The sequence below is a fragment of the Barbus barbus genome (genome assembly GCF_936440315.1).
Source record: "Barbus barbus genome assembly, chromosome: 29".
Lineage (NCBI taxonomy): Eukaryota > Metazoa > Chordata > Actinopteri > Cypriniformes > Cyprinidae > Barbus > Barbus barbus.
This window is the reverse complement of record NC_136757.1, coordinates 2,334,975-2,357,968: the sequence shown is the minus strand read 5'-3', so window position 1 is coordinate 2,357,968 and position 22,994 is coordinate 2,334,975. Positions and strand designations below refer to the sequence as shown.

Sequence of the window (22,994 nt, the reverse complement as noted above, 5' to 3'; positions counted from 1 at the left end):
AGAAAATAACGGAATGCATAGTCGATATAAAAAACTGGATGACGAGTAACTTCTTACTGCTAAATTCAGAAAAAAACAGAGGTGTTAATTATCAGACCTAAAAACCCCACATGTAATAACCTAGAACACTATCTAACACTTGACGGCTGCTCTGTCAATTCTTCTTCATCAGTTAGGAATGAACTGAATGAACTCATCAGTTGGCGCTCTGGGAGGCAGAAACACTCTTGTCAGTTTAAATCTAGATTAAAGACACATTTCTTTATTCAAAGAAATAGTATTATTCAAATCCGTTAAAGGATTGTTAGGCTGCATTAATTAGATCAACCGGAACCGGGAACACTCCCAATAACACATGATGTACTCGTTACATCATAAGAAGAATGGCATCTACGCTAATATTTGTCTGTTTCTATTCTGTTTCTCAGTCCGTGTCTGGATCAGATGGTGGATCGGCCACTGGAACCAGTTGAGCCGTTACAATCTGACATTGCTGCAGTTGGAACAAACTGCTGTTTTTTCTGGTCAGACGAGAACTGGCCCTCCGACTGAGCCTGGTTTCTCCCAAGGTTTTTTTCTCCATTCTGTCACCGATGGAGTTTTGGTTCCTTGCCGCTGTCGCCTCTGGCTTGCTTAGTTAGGGACACTTCATTTCCAGCGATATTGTCGACCTGATTGCAAAGACACTATTTAAACTGAACTGAGCTGGATGATGACATCACTGAATTCAATAATGAAATGCCTTTAACTGAAAATCTTTTTTTTTATCTTTTCATTTTACATTATTGACACACTATTTTCCTTTTTTGATATTGTTCAGTTGCTTTGACACAATTTACATTGTTAAAAGCTCTATATAAATAAAGGTGACTTGACTTGACTTGATGGTGCTTTTCTTGTTTGGACTTTTAGTTTGAAGTTCCACATTGTGCCTATGTTGATTTTTCTTGGTTCTCCTTCCTGATTGTTCCAATCTGTCTTTCATCTACCGGATTTTTACCTGATCTGAATTTTAATGTTTAGCGTAAACTCTTGCCCCATTGACTTCAACTGTAACTACCATATTGAAACACAATTTTTCAAGTTCAGTTTTATTTCTAGAGCACGTTTAAGCACGGAACAAAGCTGACCAAAGTGCTGCACAACAAACAGTAAAGTACAACAGAGAGAAAAAAAAAAATTCAGTGCACAAATTAAAACTATAACAAGGGCTACGCGTTGCTACATATTAAAAGCCAAAGAGAAGAGATTGGTTTTAAGATATGACTTGAACTTCGTTAAAGTGGAAGCCATTCTAATGTGAACTGGTAAGTTGTTCCAGAGGGTGGGACCGGGCACTTAAAAAGCTCTAGATCTTTGGTCTTTAAGCGGGTAGGGATCTGGAGAATACATTTTCCCTCCGATCTTAGTCCCCTCGTAGGAGTGTAGGGGTGGAGTAAATCAGACAAATAAGGAGGAGCTTGATTGTTGAGCGATTTATAGACAAGTAGCAAGATTTTAAACTCAATTCGACAGTGAACTGGCAGCCGATGCAATGATCTCAAGAGGGGAGTAACATGATCGAACTTCTTACACCCCTTCAGGAATCTAGCTGCTGCATTTTGGACTACTTGTAAACTACTTGTACTTTTTGTATGTCTGCTCTGGTCTTAATGCAACTACTTTATGTATTGACAGAATTCACTACAGTTGTCACCATCATTATTTGTTGCTGCATTCCCATAAACTGCATGTTTTTTGCTAATATCAAGCCTGGGCACAATCTGTGGACATTTATTTTTAATTATTATTACCGAAAAGGTAAGAAATGACCACACATTACTTAATTATTGTAAAAGTAAAATCAAATGTAACTGTGTACATGTGGAAAGACACACACACACACACACACACACACACAGATGCTTGGCTAGTCATGTGAAGAGCCACATCTCTAGCCTTTGAGATAATGTTTGGCCTGGAGTGTAGTGGAGTGGATTGAAGGGCTTTGAGAGTGAGGTTAGGGGAGTTATGGGAGCAGGAATAGGATTAGATTCAGTTTCATCCTCACACAAGCCAAGAGCACTTCTGACTGACAAGAGCACACTTCCTTCCCTCTCTCCTTCTGATAAACTAAACATTGCTCATCAGAATAAATAGAAACAGTATAAATACAATTTTAAATCATAAAACATAATTAGTTTAGATTCAAAGTTGACATTGTGGTGCAGAGTACAGAGGTAGTGAAATTTAATTCAAATCTAACCAGAAGTGTAAAAAGTTCAAATGTTATGGTAAAACTGCATTTACAAGGAATATAAATACTGTGGTCGCATTAGTGAAATGTCAGTTAAATTTTGTGGGTCTATTGTCAGTTGTGTATATTTGAAGCCAAACTCATACAGGTGTCACTGCCAAATCAAGCAGCTTTCCATTGCTCTTAGTATGGATCTGTTCTTTGTTCCAATAGCACATCTAGTTTAGGGTTAAAGGGATAGTTAACTCAAAATTTTAAAATTCTGTTGTCATATACTCATCCTCAAGTTGTACCTAGAAATTTATAAAGGTTTGGAACAATATAAGGGTGAGTAAATGATGACCGAATTTTCATGTTTTGGCAGGATTATCCCTATCAAAAGTTGGTTTCTATGGGTTCTATGCAGTGAGATTCACAGTAGCTGCTCAACAGCTGTTCACATCACAGCTGTTGATACAGTCTATCACTGGACTGGCCAATGAGCAACAAGGAGCAGGATCATTTGTTTTATAAATATCATTGTCAGATGTCTTTCTTTTCATAGAAATACAAGGAGTTTGAGCAGTCGGTGAGGGTGGAGGAGATTGATGGAATCAAACTGGTGAAGAAGCTTGCTGGCAAAATGGAGAAGATGTTCCACAAGAAGGCTGAAGCCATAAAGGTAACTGTCTTTGCATGTTTTAAAGGGATAGTTCACCCAAAAAATGAAAATTCTGTTATCATTTACTCACCCTCAAGTAGTTCCAAACCTGTATGAATTTCTTTGTTCTGCCAAACACAAAGGAAGATATTTTGAAGAAAGTTTATAACCAGGCTGTTTTGGGGAGCCATTGACTTCCATAGTAGGAAGAAAAAAAAAAACTATGGAAGTCAGTGGTGCAGAACTGCTCTGTTTCCCACATTCTTCAGAATATCTTCCTTTGTGGTCAGCAGAACAAAGACATTCATACAAGTTTGGAACTACTTGAGGGTTGGAGAGTTTAAAGAAAGAGTTTTATAGGGTTTATCTGCATTAAGACTGTCACAGGTTATTCAGGCTAAGAACATTATAGCCAGTTAAAATACAAATGTTTCCAGCAAAATGTAACATACAGAAAAAAAAACAAGTAAAACAACAAGCAAGATCTCTTTTCCATACAGTTTTCCTCTAAAATTTTTTATTTGATATTCTCTACAATATATAGTAACAAACAGCAATATTTACTTAAATATAGGTTTTTTTTTATTGTTTAGAATGAATCAAATTCAAATTCATCATACACTCATAACATATATATATATAAGCTCTAAATGAATGATAGGGAGATAACAAACGGAATCCAATAAAACGGCCTATAATGTCTTGCCCTCCAGCGGTTGGTCGAAGTAGCAGAGGAAGCCCACCTGAATCATGAGGAGGATCCTGAACTACAGGTGAGAAGCAGTGGGGGTTACCATGGTAACTGCATGTTTTCACCAGGGCAACACACTTAATGAGTGATGTTCAGCCGTAACTGATTGCTATTAAACCTTCTGTGGATCTTACCATCAATTATATGACCTTACCTCAATCACACATAGGCATTTTGCACATAAATAATGTATGTGTGTGCATAAATTACACAGTAATCAAATTATTTGTACAAAGCAATAAACATGAAGCATATGGTCTTCTATTTAGAACTTGAAATGTTTGTTGTTAGATTCTCTGAATGCACTGCACTAGAGCTTCTATTATTTAGACAATCTCCGTCACTGCTCATATAAATGCTGAAGGTTAAAGTTTTAGTTCACTAAAAATGAAAATTAGTCCATGTTTTACTCACCCTTAAGGTGTCCTAGGTGTATATGACTTTCTTCTTTCAGATGAATGCAATCGGAGTTATGTTAAAAATTGTCCTGGCTCTTTCAATCTTTAAAATGACATGGGTGGGTGTTTTTGTTCAAAAGTTCAGGTCAAATGTACATTTATATATATTTACATTTATTCATTTAGCTGACGCTAGCGACTTACAATTGCTATATATGTCAGAGGTCGCACGCCTCTGGAGCAACTAGGGGTTAAGTGTCTTGCTCAGCGACACATTGGTGTCTCACAGTGGATTCGAACCCAGGTCTCTCACACCAAAGGCATGTGTCTTATCCACTGCGCCATCACCACCAAATGTAGTCAAATAAAACACGCATCCATATTAAAACACGCATCACACGGCTCCGGGGCGTGAATAAAGGCCTCCTGTAGCGAATCTGCTAACTGTCGTAGGCTGAAGCCGTTCCAGTGGATGACGTAGGACGTACAGGTCTACGCCCTCAATACACCTGTACCCTCAGGTCGGCGGTACAGGACAATAAAAACCAAAACAAACAGACTGAAAGACAGCATATATCGAAGGGCTGTTGCAATACTCAATGAACACTGAATGTAATGTCTCTTATGATAATAATAGTTCATCTTGTTTTAATCTAAACTCTCTGATAGACATGTAATACATATAGTTATTTATAGAGATAAATATATATATATATACATATACTGATGTTTTATTTATTTTTTTAGTATTTGTTTTTTTTATTGTAAATCTTATTTTTTGCACTGACACAGGATTGCACACAATTTCGTTGTACTTTGTATAATGACAATAAAGATTCTGATTCTGATTCTGATACATGTGACGAACGCGGAAGCACGACGGAGAGAGAACAAAACAAAAGGCCGGTCACGAATTAGAACCACAAAACGAGGATTTGTAAAGAAAAATGTCATAGGAATTCGATATAAGCCAAGAGGAGACTTGTTTTCCTTTGCTGACGTAAGGAAACTTTGCTTCCTTTGCTCCTATAAACAAACGTTGGATTTTGCGATATAAAGTCATATACACCTAGGATGCATCGAGGGTGAGTAAAACATGGACTAATTTTCATTTTTGAGTGAACTAACCCTTTAACCTACTGTAAAAAGCCATACATTTTTTTCAGCAAATGAACAGTTGAACTATAGAAACTTTAATTTGTGTAAGATTGTTATAAACTTGTGATGAAAATATCAATATTAAATACATATGAATTTCTTTACGAAACACTTTATAATAACTGCACGCTATGAATCATTAGTTATCCATTAGTAAATAGTCAGTTTATCCTTTATAAAGCATTGTCCCAATATTAATAGGCATTAGTAATCAGTTTATACAGCTATAAATGTCACAACACAGAGGGATACAGAACTCAGAAATATTTATTTCAAGATGCAAAAATTTAAACTGTACAACCGTACACTTTAATTCTTTTTATTTATTTATTTTTATATGAAATTGAAGATGTTTGTTTTTTTAACTGTACATTTGTACAGTTTAATTTTTTTGTATCTTGAAAAAATATCTGTCTTGTGTTTTTCTGTTTGGAAGATAACTGAGCCTTTAAATCTCCTTTGTAAATGCTTTACAAGGCTTAAATAGCCCTCACTTTTAGATGAGCTCACAAAAATAGATGACTGACAACTTCTAAATGTTTTATAACTACCTGACTTAATCATGAATTACAGCAGGAATATGTGTTAATAAAGCATTTATTAACACACTGAATACATGATAAGATTTCTAAATGTACATTTAAATAGTTTATTAATCATTTACTTACACTTTCTAAATGATATTAGGAACCACTGACAACTCCTAAATAACTGGTTTGTAAATAATGTAATACTTAATTTAGAAATGATAAATTATGAAAATACAATTATTAAACATTATAGATATGCTTATAAATCAAGAACAAAACATGTATAGCTGTATTTATAAATTGCTTACTAATGCCTATTAGTTTATAAAGGATGAATTGACTATTTACTAGTGTGCAGTTATCATAAAGTGTTACCGTTTCGTTATGCTATGAACATACCCCAACTCGTTTGGTCCTTTACAATTCTTTATTGTATTTACGTACTCTTTATCGATTATTTATCGAGCGCTGTTTTCCAATTATTCACCATGATGTACCTTTCAGATTTTCAAATTAATTTAAATTTTCAAATTAATAAAGAAAAGAAGTGCTGAAATATATTGTTGACATAATTATTCATACCCTAAAATCAGTACTTAGTTGAAGCACCTTTGGCACATATTCCAGCCTCAAGTTTTTTGATGCAACAAGCTTTGCACATCTGGATTTGTGGATTTTCTGCTGTTCCTCTAAAGATTATCTTAAGCGCCTTTAGTTTGAATGGGGACTGTCAGTGGATGTCTTCTGGTTTGTACAGAGATTTTTGATTGGGTTCAAGTCGGAACTCTGGCTGGCCCACTCAATGACATTCACAGACTCGTCCCTAAGCCACTCTTACATTGTTTTTGACCAGTTTCCCAGTCCCTGCGACTGAAAAACACCCCTAATGAATGATGGTAGCACCACGTGCTTCACTGTCAGTATGGTGTTGTGCACATGATGAGCGGCACCTGATTTAGAGATGACCCTTGGTGACGATGTTCACCATACCAGATAATCTTGTTTCTCTCAGTCTGAGTCCTTTAGGTAATTTTTCCCAAGTGTGCTTTAATGCACTGAGGACAGTCCTGCATTTGGCCCTTGGTGACGATGTTCACCATACCAGATAATCTTGTTTCTCTCAGTCTGAGTCCTTTAGGTAATTTTTCCCAAGTGTGCTTTAATGCACTGAGGACAGTCCTGCATTTGGCCATAAAGCTCAGATCTGTGAAGTGTTGGTGCGTAGATGTCCTTCTGCAAGTATTATATACTTGAATTTAGTTTGTATAGTGTCTTACTTGGAAGGTATATCCTAGTAAACATTTTGAGATCATGCACTCCAGACAAATGTATTTTCGGGAAAAGGGGCCATCTTTGATTTATCAAAAAAGTACATTTACATTTATTTAGCTAGCAGAAGCTTTTATACTCAGCACCTTACAAATGTCAATGGGTTTCATCTGGTAATTAAAAAATAAAATAAAAAAAGTTATATAATTTTGGTTTACTTGGCTTTTATTTTTTGTTTATGTAACTCTTGTGTTATTGCAACTTGGTTTTTGCCATGAAGGTAGTCTTAGATGCTGACGTGGTAATAAAAATAAATATCTATGGGAACACTTTAGAATAGGAAATACTTATTCACTATTAACTACGACTTTTCCCTCATTCAATTCCTAAGTTGCTTAATAGTTAGTAAGGTAGTTGTTAAATTTAGGTATTGGGTAGGATTAGGGATGTAGAATAAGGTATAAAAATGTGCTTCATTAGTACTAATAAATGGCTAATATTCTAGTAATATGCATGCTAATAAGCAACTAGTTAAGAGACCCTAAAAGAAAGTGTTACCATAATGATTACTAATATTGCTTTAAAAGTATGTAAGATAATTTTGTGCAGTAATGGAATAAAAAAAAAAACAACTTTCTAAACAATTATAGTTATAGGCCTCCTGCATGTTAACAGGTCATGCTGTGGTTTTCTGTAAAATATATTAATAATAATCATTATCAATAATTACTTTGTTCAATGTTTTATTTGGTTATAACTATAATCAGAATTATTAGTAGTCAGGTTACACTTTATTTTGCTAGTCCACTTTAGACATTCTACTAACTATAAGTAACTTTCTAACTATAAGTAACTTATAAGTAACTTATAACTTAGTAACTAACTATAAGTAACTATAAGGGGCAGTCGTGGCCTAATGGATAGAGAGTTGGACTTGTAACCTGAAGGTTGTGGGTTCAAGTCTCAGGTCCGGCAGGGATTGTAGGTGGGGGGGGGGGTGAATAACCAACACTCTCTCCACCCTCAATACCACGACTGAGGTGAGACCCTTGAGCAAGCCACCGAACCCCCAGAATCAGCTCCCTGGGCGCCGCAGCATTGGCTGCCCACTGCTCTGGGTGTGTGTTCACTACTGTGTGTACACTTGAATGGGTTAAATGCAGAGTACAAATTCCGAGTATGGGTCACCATACTTGGCCACACACCCTTTCCCTTTTTCCTTTCCCTTTGTAACTACATGTCAACTACATGTCAACTAATTCTGATTAATTTGCAACTGTTTACTAACTCTCAGACTAGACTGTTAGGGTAGGTTTATGGTTAGTAGAATAATTTGACATATACTTGCAAAGTTTCTGATAGTCAGTATGTTGTGGATCCATTAAATTAAAGTGGTAGAAGATTTTAAGCAGACAATCTACTTGTCATGAATCTGGTCCATGCATTTCCGGTTAATCACCACCAGAGGTCATCCACTCACCTCATGGACTCTCGTACTTCACTACAATCCCCATCATTCATTGCACTGACGACACACACAGCTGTTTTCACTGATTACACAGCTGATCACACTAATCACTCAGGCTTTATAAACCATGTACTTTCTCTTGCTAGATGCCGAGTAGTGTATTGCGTTTATCACTTTCATAGCGATAGCTACTCTACGGAGCCCAAGTCATAGTCTTAGTCATAGTCTTGCCTTGCCTTGCTTTACTTTGTGTGTTCTCTTGTGTTTTGACTCCTGCTCATGTTTTCTGGATTTACCCTTTGCCTTGCCATTCGGACTCTGTTTGCACTTCGATTGGATTATTGCTCTCGTACCTGGATTACCCCTTCTGTCAAGCCTTTTGGATATTGTACGCTAATCGCCGACCACGCCTGTTTACTTGAGTACTCTTCTGTCTTGCCCTCTCTATACCTGTTTGTGGTTTGTTCGACTCTGCCTGTTATTGACCATGCCTGCAAATAAAAGCTTGCACTTGGATCCGCACGTCTCACATCTTGTTCACCCCGTTACAGAATACTCGGCCACACAAGGATCCAGAGGCTTTTCCAAGGAACATTGGTCAGGTATGGACACAGCAAGAATTTTGCTAGCCCTTAAACAAGGCTTGCGATCGCTGGAGAAGTATATCCGCAAATGTTTAGCCATTGCAAACTACTCTGATTTACTGGACTGTTTGTTAATAGAGTTTTTGTGTGATGGCATTAATAAACCACTGCAATCTGAGTTTAGACGTGAGGGTCCGCGTTCATCACTTGCTCAGTTTATGGATTATGCTTTATTGACTGTTGGCTCTTTGTTTACTGTGGGTATTGCAGAGGAAGAACGCGACTCTGCATTTATGACCGAGATAGCAGCTACGTTAGAGCACGCTCACAAAATGGCTGCGACAGCGGATCCCGTTCACAAAATGGGGGCCACAACAACCCCCCGTCATGTCATTGCTGCCGCCCCAGAACCCATTAACATCGTGGCTGTTGCATCAGAGCCTGTATATGTCTCGTATGATCTGCCAGAGTTCGGTCAAAACACAGCTGATCTTAAAGATCTAAGTAAAGTCACAGTCAATGTTAATGAACCAAGTCAAGTCACAGTTGATCGTCGTGAGTCAAGCCAAGCCACAGTTGATTGTCGTGAGTCAAGCCAAGCCACCGTTGATTGTTATGAGCTAAGTCAAGTTGCCGTTGATCGTCACGAGTCAAGTCACGTCTCCGCTGATCTTCCAGAATCTCTTCTCGTCACAGCTGGTCATCCAGAGTCACACCACGTCTCAGCTGGTCATCCAGAGTCACACCACGTCTCAGCTGGTCAGCCAGAGTCACACCACGTCTCGGCTGGTCATCCAGAGTCACACCACGTCTCAGCTGGTCATCCAGAGTCACACCACGTCTCAGCTGGTCAGCCAGAGTCACACCACGTCTCGGCTGGTCATCCAGAGTCACACCACGTCACAATTAATCTTCACAAGGCAAGTCACGTCTCCGCCGACCTTCCAGAGTCGCTTCATGTCTCCGCTGACCCTCCAGAGTCTCTTCACGTCACTGCTGACCATCCAGAGTCTCTTCACGTCAACGCTAACCATCCAGAACCATGTCACATCACAGCTGATCTTCCAGAGTCTTGTGACGTCCTGTCCGTCACACCCAGATATTTAAGGTCAGTGCTTCGATTTCCCAGTCTGGTTTCCAGTGTGAGGGATGCACCGCTGGTGCCTGCACCCGCAGCTGGTATCCCCAAAATCACTTACTTTAACCCTCCTTCTCCAGCACTAATTCCCCTGTTCGACACATGATGGGGATCGCTTTGTGTTACATTTGGGCTGCGTACACCACCACAGAACTGCCCGTGGTGGCGACGTCCACTGTGATGTCGCCAGAAGTGGCGGCTGATGCTGCAGAACCTCTTGGGGTAGTGACACTCACTGCTGTGCTCTCCGAAGCGATGACACTCGCTGCAGCTTCTTCAGAGGTGGTAGCACATGCTGCAGAACCTCCGGAAGGGGTGGTGCTCGCTTCAGCTTCTTGTATGGTGGTGGCGCCCAGCAATGTACTCTCAGCCTGTCGTGTTGCGGTCAAAGAGACCGTCACTGAACTCTCCCTGTATCCGGAGTTTACCACTGTGGAACCTCCAGTGGTGGCGGCAACTGCTGCAGAACCTCCAGAGGTGTCAGTGGTATCCACTTGTCTATCCTCATATTGTTCTGTCATAGCAACGGAGGCCGCTTTTGAACATTTGTCCTGCTCTGAACCGGCCGAGGAGGCTATCTCTGAACTCTCACCCCATATCTGTCCTGTTAACCCTGTCATTGTCAAAGAGACCATTAATGAACTGTCTACTACAGACCCTGTCAATGCCCATGATTGTGAACTATCTGCTAATCCCATTACAACCAATGCATTTAATTATGACCTGTCTGTTTGTCATACTTCAGTCACTGAAGTGCCTGCCCGCTCCATTGTCACCAGGGAAACTATAGATGAACTATTTATGTTCCCTGCCTCGGTCCTTGAGACCGAAAATGCTATGTCTGTCTCGTGTGTATCAGTTTTCCCTAGGCTCCAATCTCTGCTGTGGGTTCCTGATCCGTCGTGGTGTTCTCATGTTCCGCTCTGGTGCTCCTCTGATCCGTCGTGTTGTTCACCTGATCCGTCGTGGTGCTCTCCTGTTCTGCCGTGGTGCTCTCCTGTTCCGCCGTGGTACTGCTCTGATCCACTCTTGCACTTCACTACAATCCCCATCATTCATTGCACTGACGACAAACTGAGAAGTTAAACCATTCAGGCTTTATAAGTAATTAACAAGATTTTAAAATCTATATGATGTTTAATAGGGAGCCAGTGCAGTGTTGACAGAAACGGGCTAATTTGATCATACTTCCTGGTTCTAGTAAGAACTCTAGCTGCTAATAAACAAACTACACTTTGAACCATTTGTAGTTTGTTTATTAAGTGTGCAGAACAACCGCCCAATAAAGCATTACAATAATCTAACCTTGAGGTCATAAACGCATTAATTAACATTTCTGCATTTGACATTGAGAGCATAGGTCTCAGTTTAGATCTATTTTTAAGATGAAAAAAAAAACAGTTTTACAAATGCTAGAAACGTGGCTGTCAAAGGAGAGATTGCTATCAAATAGCACACCTAGGTTCCTGACTGATGACGAAGAATCAACAGAGCAGCCATCAAGTGTTAGACAGTGTTCTAGGTTATTACTTGTGGGGGTTTTAGGTCCGATAATTAACACCTCTGTTTTTTCAGAATTCAGCAGTAAGAAATTACTCGTCATCCAGTTTTTTATATCGACTATGCATTCAATACGTTTCTCAATTTGGTGTGTTTCACTGGGCCGCGAAGAAATATAGATCTGAGTATCATCAGCATAATCCACTAATGCCAACAAAGTTTTCTAGTCTATTAAAAAGAATGTTGCGATCGATAGTGTCGAACGCAGCACTAAGATCCAGTAGCATTAATAGAGAGGTACAACCACAATCAGATGATAAGAGCAGGTCATTTGTAACTCTAATGAGAGCAGTCTCAGTACTATGAGATGGTCTAAATTCTGACTGGAATTCTGACTTCTGAATTTTTCGCTAAGAAGGAATATAATTGTGAGGATACTACCTTTTCTAGTATCTTTGACAGAAAAGGAAGATTCGAGATCGGTCTGTAATTAACTAGATCTTTGGGGTCAAGTTGTGTTTTTTAATGAAAGGCTTAATAACAGCCAATTTTAAAGGTTTTGGGGACATATCCTAATGACAATGACAAATTAATAATAGCCAAAAAGGATCTATGACTTCTGGAAGCACCTCTTTTTGTGTGCAGATTTTGTTGGTTCAGATTTTTGAACTGAAATGAAAGAATAATAGAGAGATTAAAGTGAAATTGTTGTAGAAATGAAATCCAAAAGGTACCTTTATGGAGCCGAAAAAAAGGATGTTCTGACTGCTATACATAATATTTATTACTGTATTATTTTATTAAAAAAAAATTATAATGAGTCCCACGATCACAGACAGACTTGTTATATGTTTAAATTGCTATGACAATTTTTGCACTATTGGGCCTATTTTCAGTACCTTGCCTAGGGCCCCACAACCCTACGAGCCGGCGCTATTACCAAATAGCAACACAGACTGTCCAGGATGCCCTGATCCAGGTCTTGCAGTTCAGTTCAGTTCAATTTATTTATATAGCACATTTAAAAACAACCATAGTTGACCAAAGTGCTTAACAATGTCAGGATACACACACGAAAACAAAACAAATACAGTGGGAAAAGTCACAATCAAATCAAAATAAAAGGTAAGGAATACAGGTGTGTCTTAAGCAACAACTTGAAAATAACAACAGTTTGAGCCGTTCTTATGTGTACAGGTAAACTATTCCATAGTTTAGGAGCAACCACTGAAAAAGCTTGGCTTTTATTTTTAACCTGGCTCTCATCGAGGAGCATCTGATTGGACGACCTCAGTGCTCTAACAGGAGTGTCGACATGTAAAAGCTCCGATAAATACAAAGGCGCCAACCCATTTAATATCTTAAAAACAAACAATACAATCTTGAAATCAATCCTGAAGCTGACAGGAAGCCAGTGGAGTGAAGCTAAAACTGGGGTAATGTGCTCATGCTTTTTAGTCCCAGTTAGTAGCCAGTTTTTTGCGTTCTGGACTAACTGTAAATGTTGAAGAGATGACTGATCCAATCCAACATATAAAGAGTTACAGTAGTCTACTCTAGAAATTATAAAAGCACTGATTACTCTTTCAAACTCCTTACACGGCAGGTAAGGCTTGACTTTAGCCAACAGTCTCAGCTGAAAAAAAAAGCCTTTTACAACAGAACTAATCTGTTTTTCAAATTTAAAAGCACTGTCAAAAATCACACTGAGATTCTTGGTAAATGGACGAACATACAATCCTAAACTACCAAAAGCATCTACACAAGGACCTAAATCCCCAGGATGACAAAACACAACAATCTAAGTCTTATTTTCATTAAGAAAAATAAAGTTATGATCCAGACATATTTTTAAATCTCTCAGGCAATTAATGACAGAAATGAAAGTTTGTCATTTGTTTTGACAGGCAAATAAATTTGTACATCATCCACATAACAATGGTAGGACATATTGTGTTTTCTAAAAATATACCCCAAAGGCAACATATTCAAAGAAAACAACATGGGGCCCAATATGGACCCTTGGGAGACACCCCAAAGAAGAGGGGCATGAGATTAAGAAAATTCACCATGGTGAACAGAAAAACTGTCAAATACGATTGAAACCATTTGAGGGCTATGCCCTTAATGCTGACACACTGTTCAAGTCTGGATAAAAGAATTGAGCGGTTGACCATATCAATGGCCGCAGTCAAATCCAAAAGAACTAAAACAGCAAAGTTATCGGAGTCCACAGCTAGAAGAAGATAATTAGAAACTCTTAAAATAGCAGTTTCCGTACTGCAACAGAGCTTAAAACCAGACTGAAATTTTTCATAATTTTTGATTTCCTTCAAGGGGGAACGACTCCCCCACGACTGGGGAAGTCGTGGCCTAATGGTTAGAGAGTCGGACTCGTAATCGAAAGTTTGCGAGTTCGAGCCCCCGGCCGACAGGAATTGTAGGTGGGGGGAGGGAATGTCCAGCGCTCTCTCCACCCTCAATACCACGACTGAGGTGCCCTTGAGCAAGGCACCGAACCCCCAATTGCTCCCCGGGCGCTGCAGCATGGCTGCCCACTGCTCCGGGTGTGTGTTCACGGTGTGTGTGTGTGTGTGTGTGGATTTGTTCACTACTCACTGCTGTGTGTGTGCACTTGGATGGGTTAAACGCAGAGCACCAATTTCGAGTATGGGTCACCATACTTGACAATACGTCACGACTTTTTTTTACTTTTTTTTTTTAAAACTGAAAGATCCAAATTATAATTTTTTTAAAAGCGGTTGCACAATGGCATGTTTAACTCTCTTGATAACCCTCGTGACTCAGATTGCATTGTGTCATCTTTAAAATTATGTGAAAACTTTCTGGTATATTTTGTAGACAAAATTGCTGGTCTTAGTTTTCCACCCATCACGGTTATCAGTGACCCTTCGGAATTTACTTTTTCCCCAGCTGTCAGCTTCTTTTTCTCCAGCAGTTTGAGCCAGTTACATTTTCCCATCTTTCTGACATAGTTAAACAGCTATGTCCTGCAAACTGCCCCCTTGACAGTATTCCTGCACGATTAGTTAAAGATGTTTTAACACTGTTGGACCAAGCATTGTATCTTTGGTTAATACATCTCTCAGATCGGGATGTGTACCAGTGTCACGTTCTCACAGAGAGCATGGGAACGAAGGAGCCAGGAGATGAGGAATAAATTTCAACATGGACTTTAATTCAACAAGCGAAGGTATACAAACACAGGAACTCAGGAATGACGTATAACAGCGGACGAAGAAATCAGAGAAACACAGGGCTATTAAACAGGGAGAAAACTAGATAATTAATAAAACACAGCTGGGGACTAATAAACTAATGATGGAGAGTAAACGAGGACAGGAAAAACCAAATATGGACATGGAGGGAGCACATGGGGAGAAAAACACAAGACAAGCCTGACAACCAGCTGTTTTTAAAAACATTAAAAAGAACCTGAGCTGAGTTACTGGCTACAAGGTCGTGTGTCAGGCTACAAGGGAAGTGTGTCAAGATAGCAGGTTGATGATTTAAGGTGATGTACTTTTTCTTCCAAAATTTTCTATCACTTGCTTCAAAAACAGACATAGTAACTTCTTTTTGAAATTGCGTTCGAATCTGTCTGACCTCTGCATAACTCGAGGATGTGCTTATCGCCTTTCTGATATTATTGATCTTCTGAGAAAAGAAGGAAGCAAACTCATTGCATTTGCTGTCGGAGAGCATTTCACTCGCTAATCTGACTTAGGGGGTTTGTCAGTCTCTCAACAGTAGCAAAAAGAGTGCACGTGTTGTTTAAGTTACTGTTTATAAGGTTTGAGAAGAAGATCTGTCTAGGTGTGGCTAGTTCCATTGAAAGGATGAAGGCTGTATTTATAGATGATATAGTGAATTTCAAGTTCCATCTTCCGCCACATCTGCTCAGCTTTTCAGTATTGTCTTTAAATAAATAAGACAATGCAGAAAATAACTAAACTGCGCTGTGAGATCCAGTGTGAAGTGCTTGAATTCGGGGAACAACACAAATGACTCAGTGATTTAAACAAGTTTTTTCAATACCATGGTATTGAGGTGTTATATGTGGTATTTAAACTGTTGTTATCATGATCTAAATGGATGATATTATGGAATACCAATGGTTAATTTGAATAAAACTCAAAAAGTCAGAATAATAAAATTTCACCATATGAAAATGAGGTTGTTACATTTTTATTTTACAGATGTTACTGTTTTTTGAAAATGAACATTTACATCTGCATCTCCTAAGTCACTAAGACCAAGCCACAAATTATCCTAAAATGGCTGTTGCCGGCAATCTGCCTCAGAAAATAAACATTTTAGAAATATTTGATGATAATGAGCTTTTATAAAGGTATGGCATTTGGTATGAAAGTTATTCCAACTCCAAATTTTCTAATTATCAATATCAATTTATATTAAAGATTTTTATTGTGATATATATATATATATATATATATTTTTTTTTTTTTTTTTTTTTTTTTTTTTTTTTTTACCATATTGCCCGCCCTACCCTAACCTGACAGTATAATAATACTCTAATAAGACTTGTACTTGTAAAGTTACTTGTAGTTAGTAGATCTTCTACTAACTATTGCAGAGATGGACTATCAAAATAAATTGTAACCAGTAATTTTAGAACCAAGTATTTTTAGGTTTTAAAGGGGTCATCAGATGCAAAATTAATTTTTACATGTTGTTTGAACTGAAATGTAAAAGTGTCTGCTAAATGACAAAAGTAAAAAGTAAAGAGTGTAAAGACCATCAACTCTACCGTGCGACTCCACCGGGCAGGGACACCGGCAAGGGATAGAAGTATCGCTTTTTATTTTAGTTTTTCATTTATATGTTTATTATTGAAATGTTGTTATATGCATGTGTCAACTTTATTTAATTTCTTTATTTTCTTAAATATGTGGGTATATAGTATTTATAGAGTTGTAACTTTTAGTTTTAGTTACTTTTTCTTATTTGTAAGTTGCTTTGGACATAAGTGTCTGCTAAATGACAAAAGTAAGTAAGTAAATGTGTCTTGATAGTGTATACAACCACCCTATAATGAAAAAAAATCCACCCAGTGTTTTTTTTTTTAAATCCCCAAAAATCATAACCCCTTTCTCAGATCAAGCAATTCTCAGATTCCTGGCTGTGTGGGAATTTTGGTTTGTTTAATGAATCTTTGCAAATCACTTTTGCTAATAATTTGCTAGTTAGTAAGTTATGCGGCTAAATGCGGCCAAAGTTTACAGCCTCAGAGAACTGCTTGTCACCCCACAGATGATAGGGGTGGGGTGAGCAGAGCTCATTAGCATTTAAAGGGACATGCACTGAAACGGCTCGCTGCGAACAGAGCTGTTTTTGACAAGGCAAAAAATTAACAATTGAGCAATTTTACCCAAAGTATGTTATAGACTTTTCATTAAGACCCTAAAGAATTATATCACCTTATGGAAAATTGGCATCTGATGACCCCTTTAACATTAGCTTTAATAATTCACAACTTCTAATATTGATAAAGTCCACTGCATATTCTAAAAGGACAGCATCTCCAAATATATTATAGGCATAAAGCATAACAGCAGTATCTTGAATTAGCTCCACTATGAACTCGCTGGCATCAGACATGTAGCTGTGGTGAGGTTTTATTAACCGTGAATATATACCCAGTGGTGCTGCTTTACATTGAAATCTTCCTGCTCTGATTTTGCCTGTAGTGATGATATGGTGAAGTCATTTGAAGCAAACAAAATAAATAAATAAACACTGAGGGCTGCTGAAGGGTGAATCCTCCTCAGAGACGGTCTGTGCGCACTCTCCTGGTTTTGGCTGTTTGTTGAGTTCTGGCTGGCAGCAGAGCAAGTGAACGTCTTCTTATCTGCTCATTGCAGAGCACTTCCTCAGCTTCATAATCTGTTCCAGTGCTCTCGCTCTCTGATGCCGCTCCTCTCGCCAATCCTCATGGAAATAACCAAGCAGGAATATGACATACAGCAGAGAGCTGATTATACGCATGTGATTTCACTGAGAGAAATTCATGGCAACTATATGTTACCCGACAACGTTTCATTGAGGGCAGGAGGTGACCAGTACTTGTGTTTTTTCTCTTTGTTCTTCACTCTCATTTGCTAAATCAAGCAGCACTAAATCAAGCAGCACTAGTTGCAGAGTATGCCAAGCAAATCACCAGGTCACTAGGGAACCCAAAATTTCACTTTAAAATGATTGTTTAATTGTACACTTTTTTATTTTAAATTATATACACAAACACATAACCATTAGTGGTGTAGTAAAATAAAATAAAAAACTGTAAATCATAGAAAATCATAAATGAAAGTGAATTCGCTTTCCGTCTCTTCAAAACGCAGTGCTCGTGATGTCAACAATGCAAAGAAGAACATGTAGGATGGAAAGAAGCACTTGTTGAGTGCCCCAAATTTAAAAAAAAAAAAAAATAGTGATTAAGATGTAAGGTGGTCTTTACTGTTGTGCAAATTCCAGCACAATGCTTCAGCTGTAAGGGTAAAAGTGTTATGTTCTGATGCAGGCCATCTCTAAACAATAAATATCTGACAATGTTTAATGCTAGAAATGTCAAATGAGCAATCAAGTGATACAAACAAAATTTTACATTTTGACTGGAAATGGCAGGACTGAACATAGACAAAATAAAAAATATAACAAAATAAGATCGAATAGATAGAATAAAAGTGTATTGAGGAAGGAGGGTGCAGGTCCAGTAATAGTCTTGAAGGCCAATGTCAAAGCCTCGAACTTGCGAGTGGCCCCAGGTAACCAGATAATCTAACTAGTGATCAGAAGGGTAAATGATTCGAAGAAACCCCAATGTCCTTGACACAAATGGTATAGAAGGAGTTACATGCATGGTACCTCAAATCATGCAGTTTATTGAGGAGAGATGAACTGTGACTTTTATAATTGAGATGTCTTTTCAACTGAGACCACACAAAACACTCCAGCAATGTCCTGCAGTAGCAACCTACCAGAACACCATAGAAATATGCTAACAACCACCTAACCAATGCTGTAGCAAACACACTGAATTCCCTATCAACCATGTAGCAAGGTCATAGCAGCTCTTTAATAACCACCCAGCAAAGCCCTGGCAAACACCCACAGCACCAAGTGTTGTGGTAACTTTTGCATGGGCAAACACCACTCAGAATATGTAAAATATCTCTTCCTTTTTTTCTCCTCATCCATTAATATCTATGCTAGAGACGTTTCTGAGTAAATCTTTCTTCCTGCTGAGGATTTTCTCTTTTCCTAGCAGGGTAAGGCTTAATTAGGTGCTTCCATACTGCACAATTACAGAAATAAGATTTTCATGGGCGTAGTAAATGTCATACGACAGCAGAGATGTGAGGCAGAGAACAGCTTATGTGTTGAATTCCCACTGGTGTGTTTAATCTGCGTTATTTCTGTTGGCAGGTAGAGACCAGAATCTGTGTTGATGTGTACACTAGCAGCATATATACAAGCATCCTTCTACATATTTGTAACACCCTCAAACACCCTCGCCTGACACAACTGACACTTAATAGCACCTTTTTAATGTGTGTTTACACAGGGCTGCAAGAGGAAAGGGCAAATTTACTAAGAATGTTCTTGTTTAGTACCCGTTGTCCAGACACACTAATAGAATAATGTAGATCAGACAAGACTGCAAACATGCCCATAAAATTAGTGCTGATGCCAGTTTTCAGTGGGCAGATGACATTGACACAATCTCTGTCTCAATTAACCAAATCGATAATATTCTATTATATTACATGAACAGGGAAGGATCAAGGAAGGACAACTGTGGTTGTACAAAAGTGGGATACAACTGAAACTAAGAGAGATGAGATGCTGAAAGAACTTTATAAAGTTCCAAGATCTAATATTTGTAAAATGATAATATTTACAACTGATGAGTAGTTTACACTTTAGATTAGGGGATGCAGAAAGCTTTGTAAATGATTTATAACATTTATTGAGATAATAGTACAATGTTGACATTTCAATGATTTATAAGTGATTAATAATATATTAACTAGTAACAATTAACCATTAAGGATTTGTTTAATTATTTCATGATGCTATTTTTTAAAGATAACTTATGACAGATTTGTAAATCGTTAGCATATTACTTAATCATTTACGTCTAATCATTTGTAAATGATTTATAACTTAATCTATAAAATATTAAGATATCCCTTAATAATCATCTATGAACGCATAGTCATGTTTTGTAAATGATTAGTTCATCATTAACTAATTACTTGTAAATGTCTTGTAAATGAATTAACAAAACATACACAAATTGTTAGCATTTCACTTATTAATTGCTTATGAATGTTTTGTAAATGATTAGTTCAAAATTAACTAATCACTTATAAATGACTTACAACTGAACATTATTATAAAGTGTTACCCATCCGCTTAAACATTATATTATATACTGACCTATGTTGCATCTGAGTACAAAATGCTTAGCACTGCCGTATCTATCTGTAGAAAAGATATTTTGAAAGAAGAGCAGCATGTTTAGAATAATTCACAAGAAGTGTGAAATGTGTAGAACAAACAAAAAACTGCTATTAAAATTAAACTTTAGCCGTGCATCTTTAGGAAGTCTATGCAAGGTTTTGGAAGTGCATTTCCTTTACATCCACTGACAGAACAGTTTGATAATCGTACTCTACATCTTTATCCAGCAGCAGCAGCAGCATCACTCTTGTGATGGAAGTGTGAAAGTTTTGGCTGGGACTTCTTTCAAGGTTTCTTTTAGTCATGGATGAAATGTAGTCTACATGCTAACAAAAGTCCAGCAGTAGCAGAAAAATTCCCTCTCATCGTATGCTCACAGCCTTACCATCTGCAGGGTTAAGAGGAATTCAAGCTACTGTAAGACATCAGGACTACAGAAACATCTCTTCTCTCAGACATAATAAAACACTAAGGCCATCTGAGGACTAGTGTCCAGTGGAGGTTTAACTTGTTTAAACTAAGTTTCTGCTGAATGGCCCCTATCAGACTGCTGACTCTATTTCCTGATCCTGTCAGCATATTCTTCTCTGTGCCACAGTCCCTTTACAAGCATCAGACACTTTATACACCACTCTGTACACTACTGTCAGAAGAATCCTTTTCCACTATAAAGAACCTTTCCTGCACTCGAAAGTTTCCATGGTTGTTAAAAGTTCTTAATGAAGCAATAGATGCCATAAAATAATGTATATTATATTATATATATATTTTGTGTGGAAAGCCATCTCTTTGGTTTTCAGAAGGTACATATTAACATCTAAAAATAAAACCTTTGTGTTTTTACAAATATTCTGAACGGAACAAAATCCACATGGGACTAAAAAGATAAATTACTATTTATGAAAATAAAGTATTCATAAATATTCATCTACAAAGATGTATGTACAGAAATTGTTTATATTTGCGAACTGTCCATCTGCGTATCAACATTTACTAAATTTGGGAAATCCAACAAAATTAACTTTTTTTTTTTGGTAAGGATCTATAACACGATTGTTTATTGGAAAGCTTATTTTGTGACAATACAGCAGTGCTGAAAGAGAGTTCAGTGAGTAGATGACAGCACTGCTGTAAATATAATACTGCTGAATGATTTATTAATAGCTCATCCAGTACACTGCAGTGCTAAAAATATGAACACTGTGACAGTGGAGAAGGGCAAAAGGGTTGTGTGTACAAGTATATTTGTGTTTATAAATGTGTAAATGTACTATTAGCAATGTTTATCGGTGTGGCATTTTAACTTTAGGTGAATGGGAATGTTGGGGTGTATTAATTTGTATCTGTTTTTAAGGCATGTTCTCTATTACAGCTTAAGACATTGCACATGCTGCTGTTATCTGGTGTTCAGATAGCACTGCCGTTTCTCAAATTTCGCTGCTATTTTGTCTGAGTAACCTGAGAGCACAGTCTGTGGAGTGGAGAAATGTTTGGCATTTCTCCACTATCCCTGTCCACTATCTGTGATGCTAGGACGTTTGGTGGGGACTTCTGGATTCAATATATTATTTCCATGTCTCTCACCTATTGTAATGTATTCCTAGATGTTCCCACAAGACTACATGATTGTATATATTATTTATACTTTATTTTACTTTTATTAATCATCTTATTCATTGGTGTATTGTTCCTCTATCCTGCCATGATTACTTGAAATGTATCCCACCTTGTATACTTTTACTCCTTGCTAAAAGTATATAGTTTGCTGGAGATGAGATATTTTTGACAGTGTAGTAAAATGTTTATTGAGATTTTGTGTCTTGATAACACACCTCCTGACATGTACTGTTTGTATTTGTGTGCATGTCTTTGCAGCTAGCTAAATTCAGTATGCTAACAGCAGCTAGCTTAATTCAGTGTAATGTTTTTAAGTGAAAGAGAAGTGAGTTGTGAGTTGTGAGTTGACAACTTCAGCTGTGTGGATTAAAGACACTAACATACAAGACAAGCACTTCCGTTCGCTTAACCCTCTGGGGTCTGAGGTCATTTTGGGGCCCTTGAGATGTGTTGACATACCCTGATATTTGTGCTTATTTCAGCTTCTTAAATCATACTATTGACCAACATGTATTTTTTTTTGTATTCAGCACAAACTGTGCTACAATAATATGTGACCAAGATGGATGTACATGTCTGCATTTCTTAGAAAAAAAATATTATGCGTGGTTAGTAAGTTTTGGGGAAAATAATGTAGCTGAAATAAGGCCATAAAAGCCACACTACATCGTCCTGAATAAGACTTTTGAGTAATCAGTCTTGTAAACTAGAATATTTACTTCACAATTATGTGAAAATCATTCAGCTTACTCATTCACAGAAAACAATATATTGATTTAAATTTTTAAAGACATGTTTTGTGATCGAAAGCGTATATGCGAGGGAGTGGTAATAGCCTTGAATATTAAGTGGTTCTCACCTGAGAGACAAAGGGCCCTCCCCTAAAGCTGCTAATGGCCCATCAGTGTGACTGTGACTGAGGCAGGTAAGACAGAGAGTGTGAGGAGACTGAAAAAATGGGGTTTTTAAATTATTTGTATTTTATTTACAACACAGTATAATCAAAACATACATAATGAAGGTCAAAGGCACATTATTGTGCACACTGATCTAACCACAGAGATGTGAACAGACTTTGAGTTATTCCTGCAACAGATTCTGTTCAACAAGTGAAACAAATACCTGATATTTACTTATTTCCATGGATTCAAGAAGAAAAAAACACAATCAGTAGCCAAGGATCTTGTTTTACCATAG

General features: G+C 37.7%; 1 protein-coding gene across 1 annotated transcript in view; it reads left to right on the top strand.

Moving 5' to 3' along the window:
* Window positions 1-22,994, top strand: part of LOC306849926 (voltage-dependent calcium channel subunit alpha-2/delta-3-like) — a gene marked incomplete at both ends in the record, with an annotated part of 224,934 nt that overhangs the window by 33,289 nt on the left and 168,651 nt on the right. Inside the window, 2 exons of the mRNA XM_079385309.1 lie at window positions 2,781-2,897; window positions 3,590-3,649. Of these exons, the coding sequence (XP_079241435.1) occupies window positions 2,781-2,897; window positions 3,590-3,649 (177 nt within the window). The remainder of the gene's footprint in view (window positions 1-2,780; window positions 2,898-3,589; window positions 3,650-22,994) is intronic.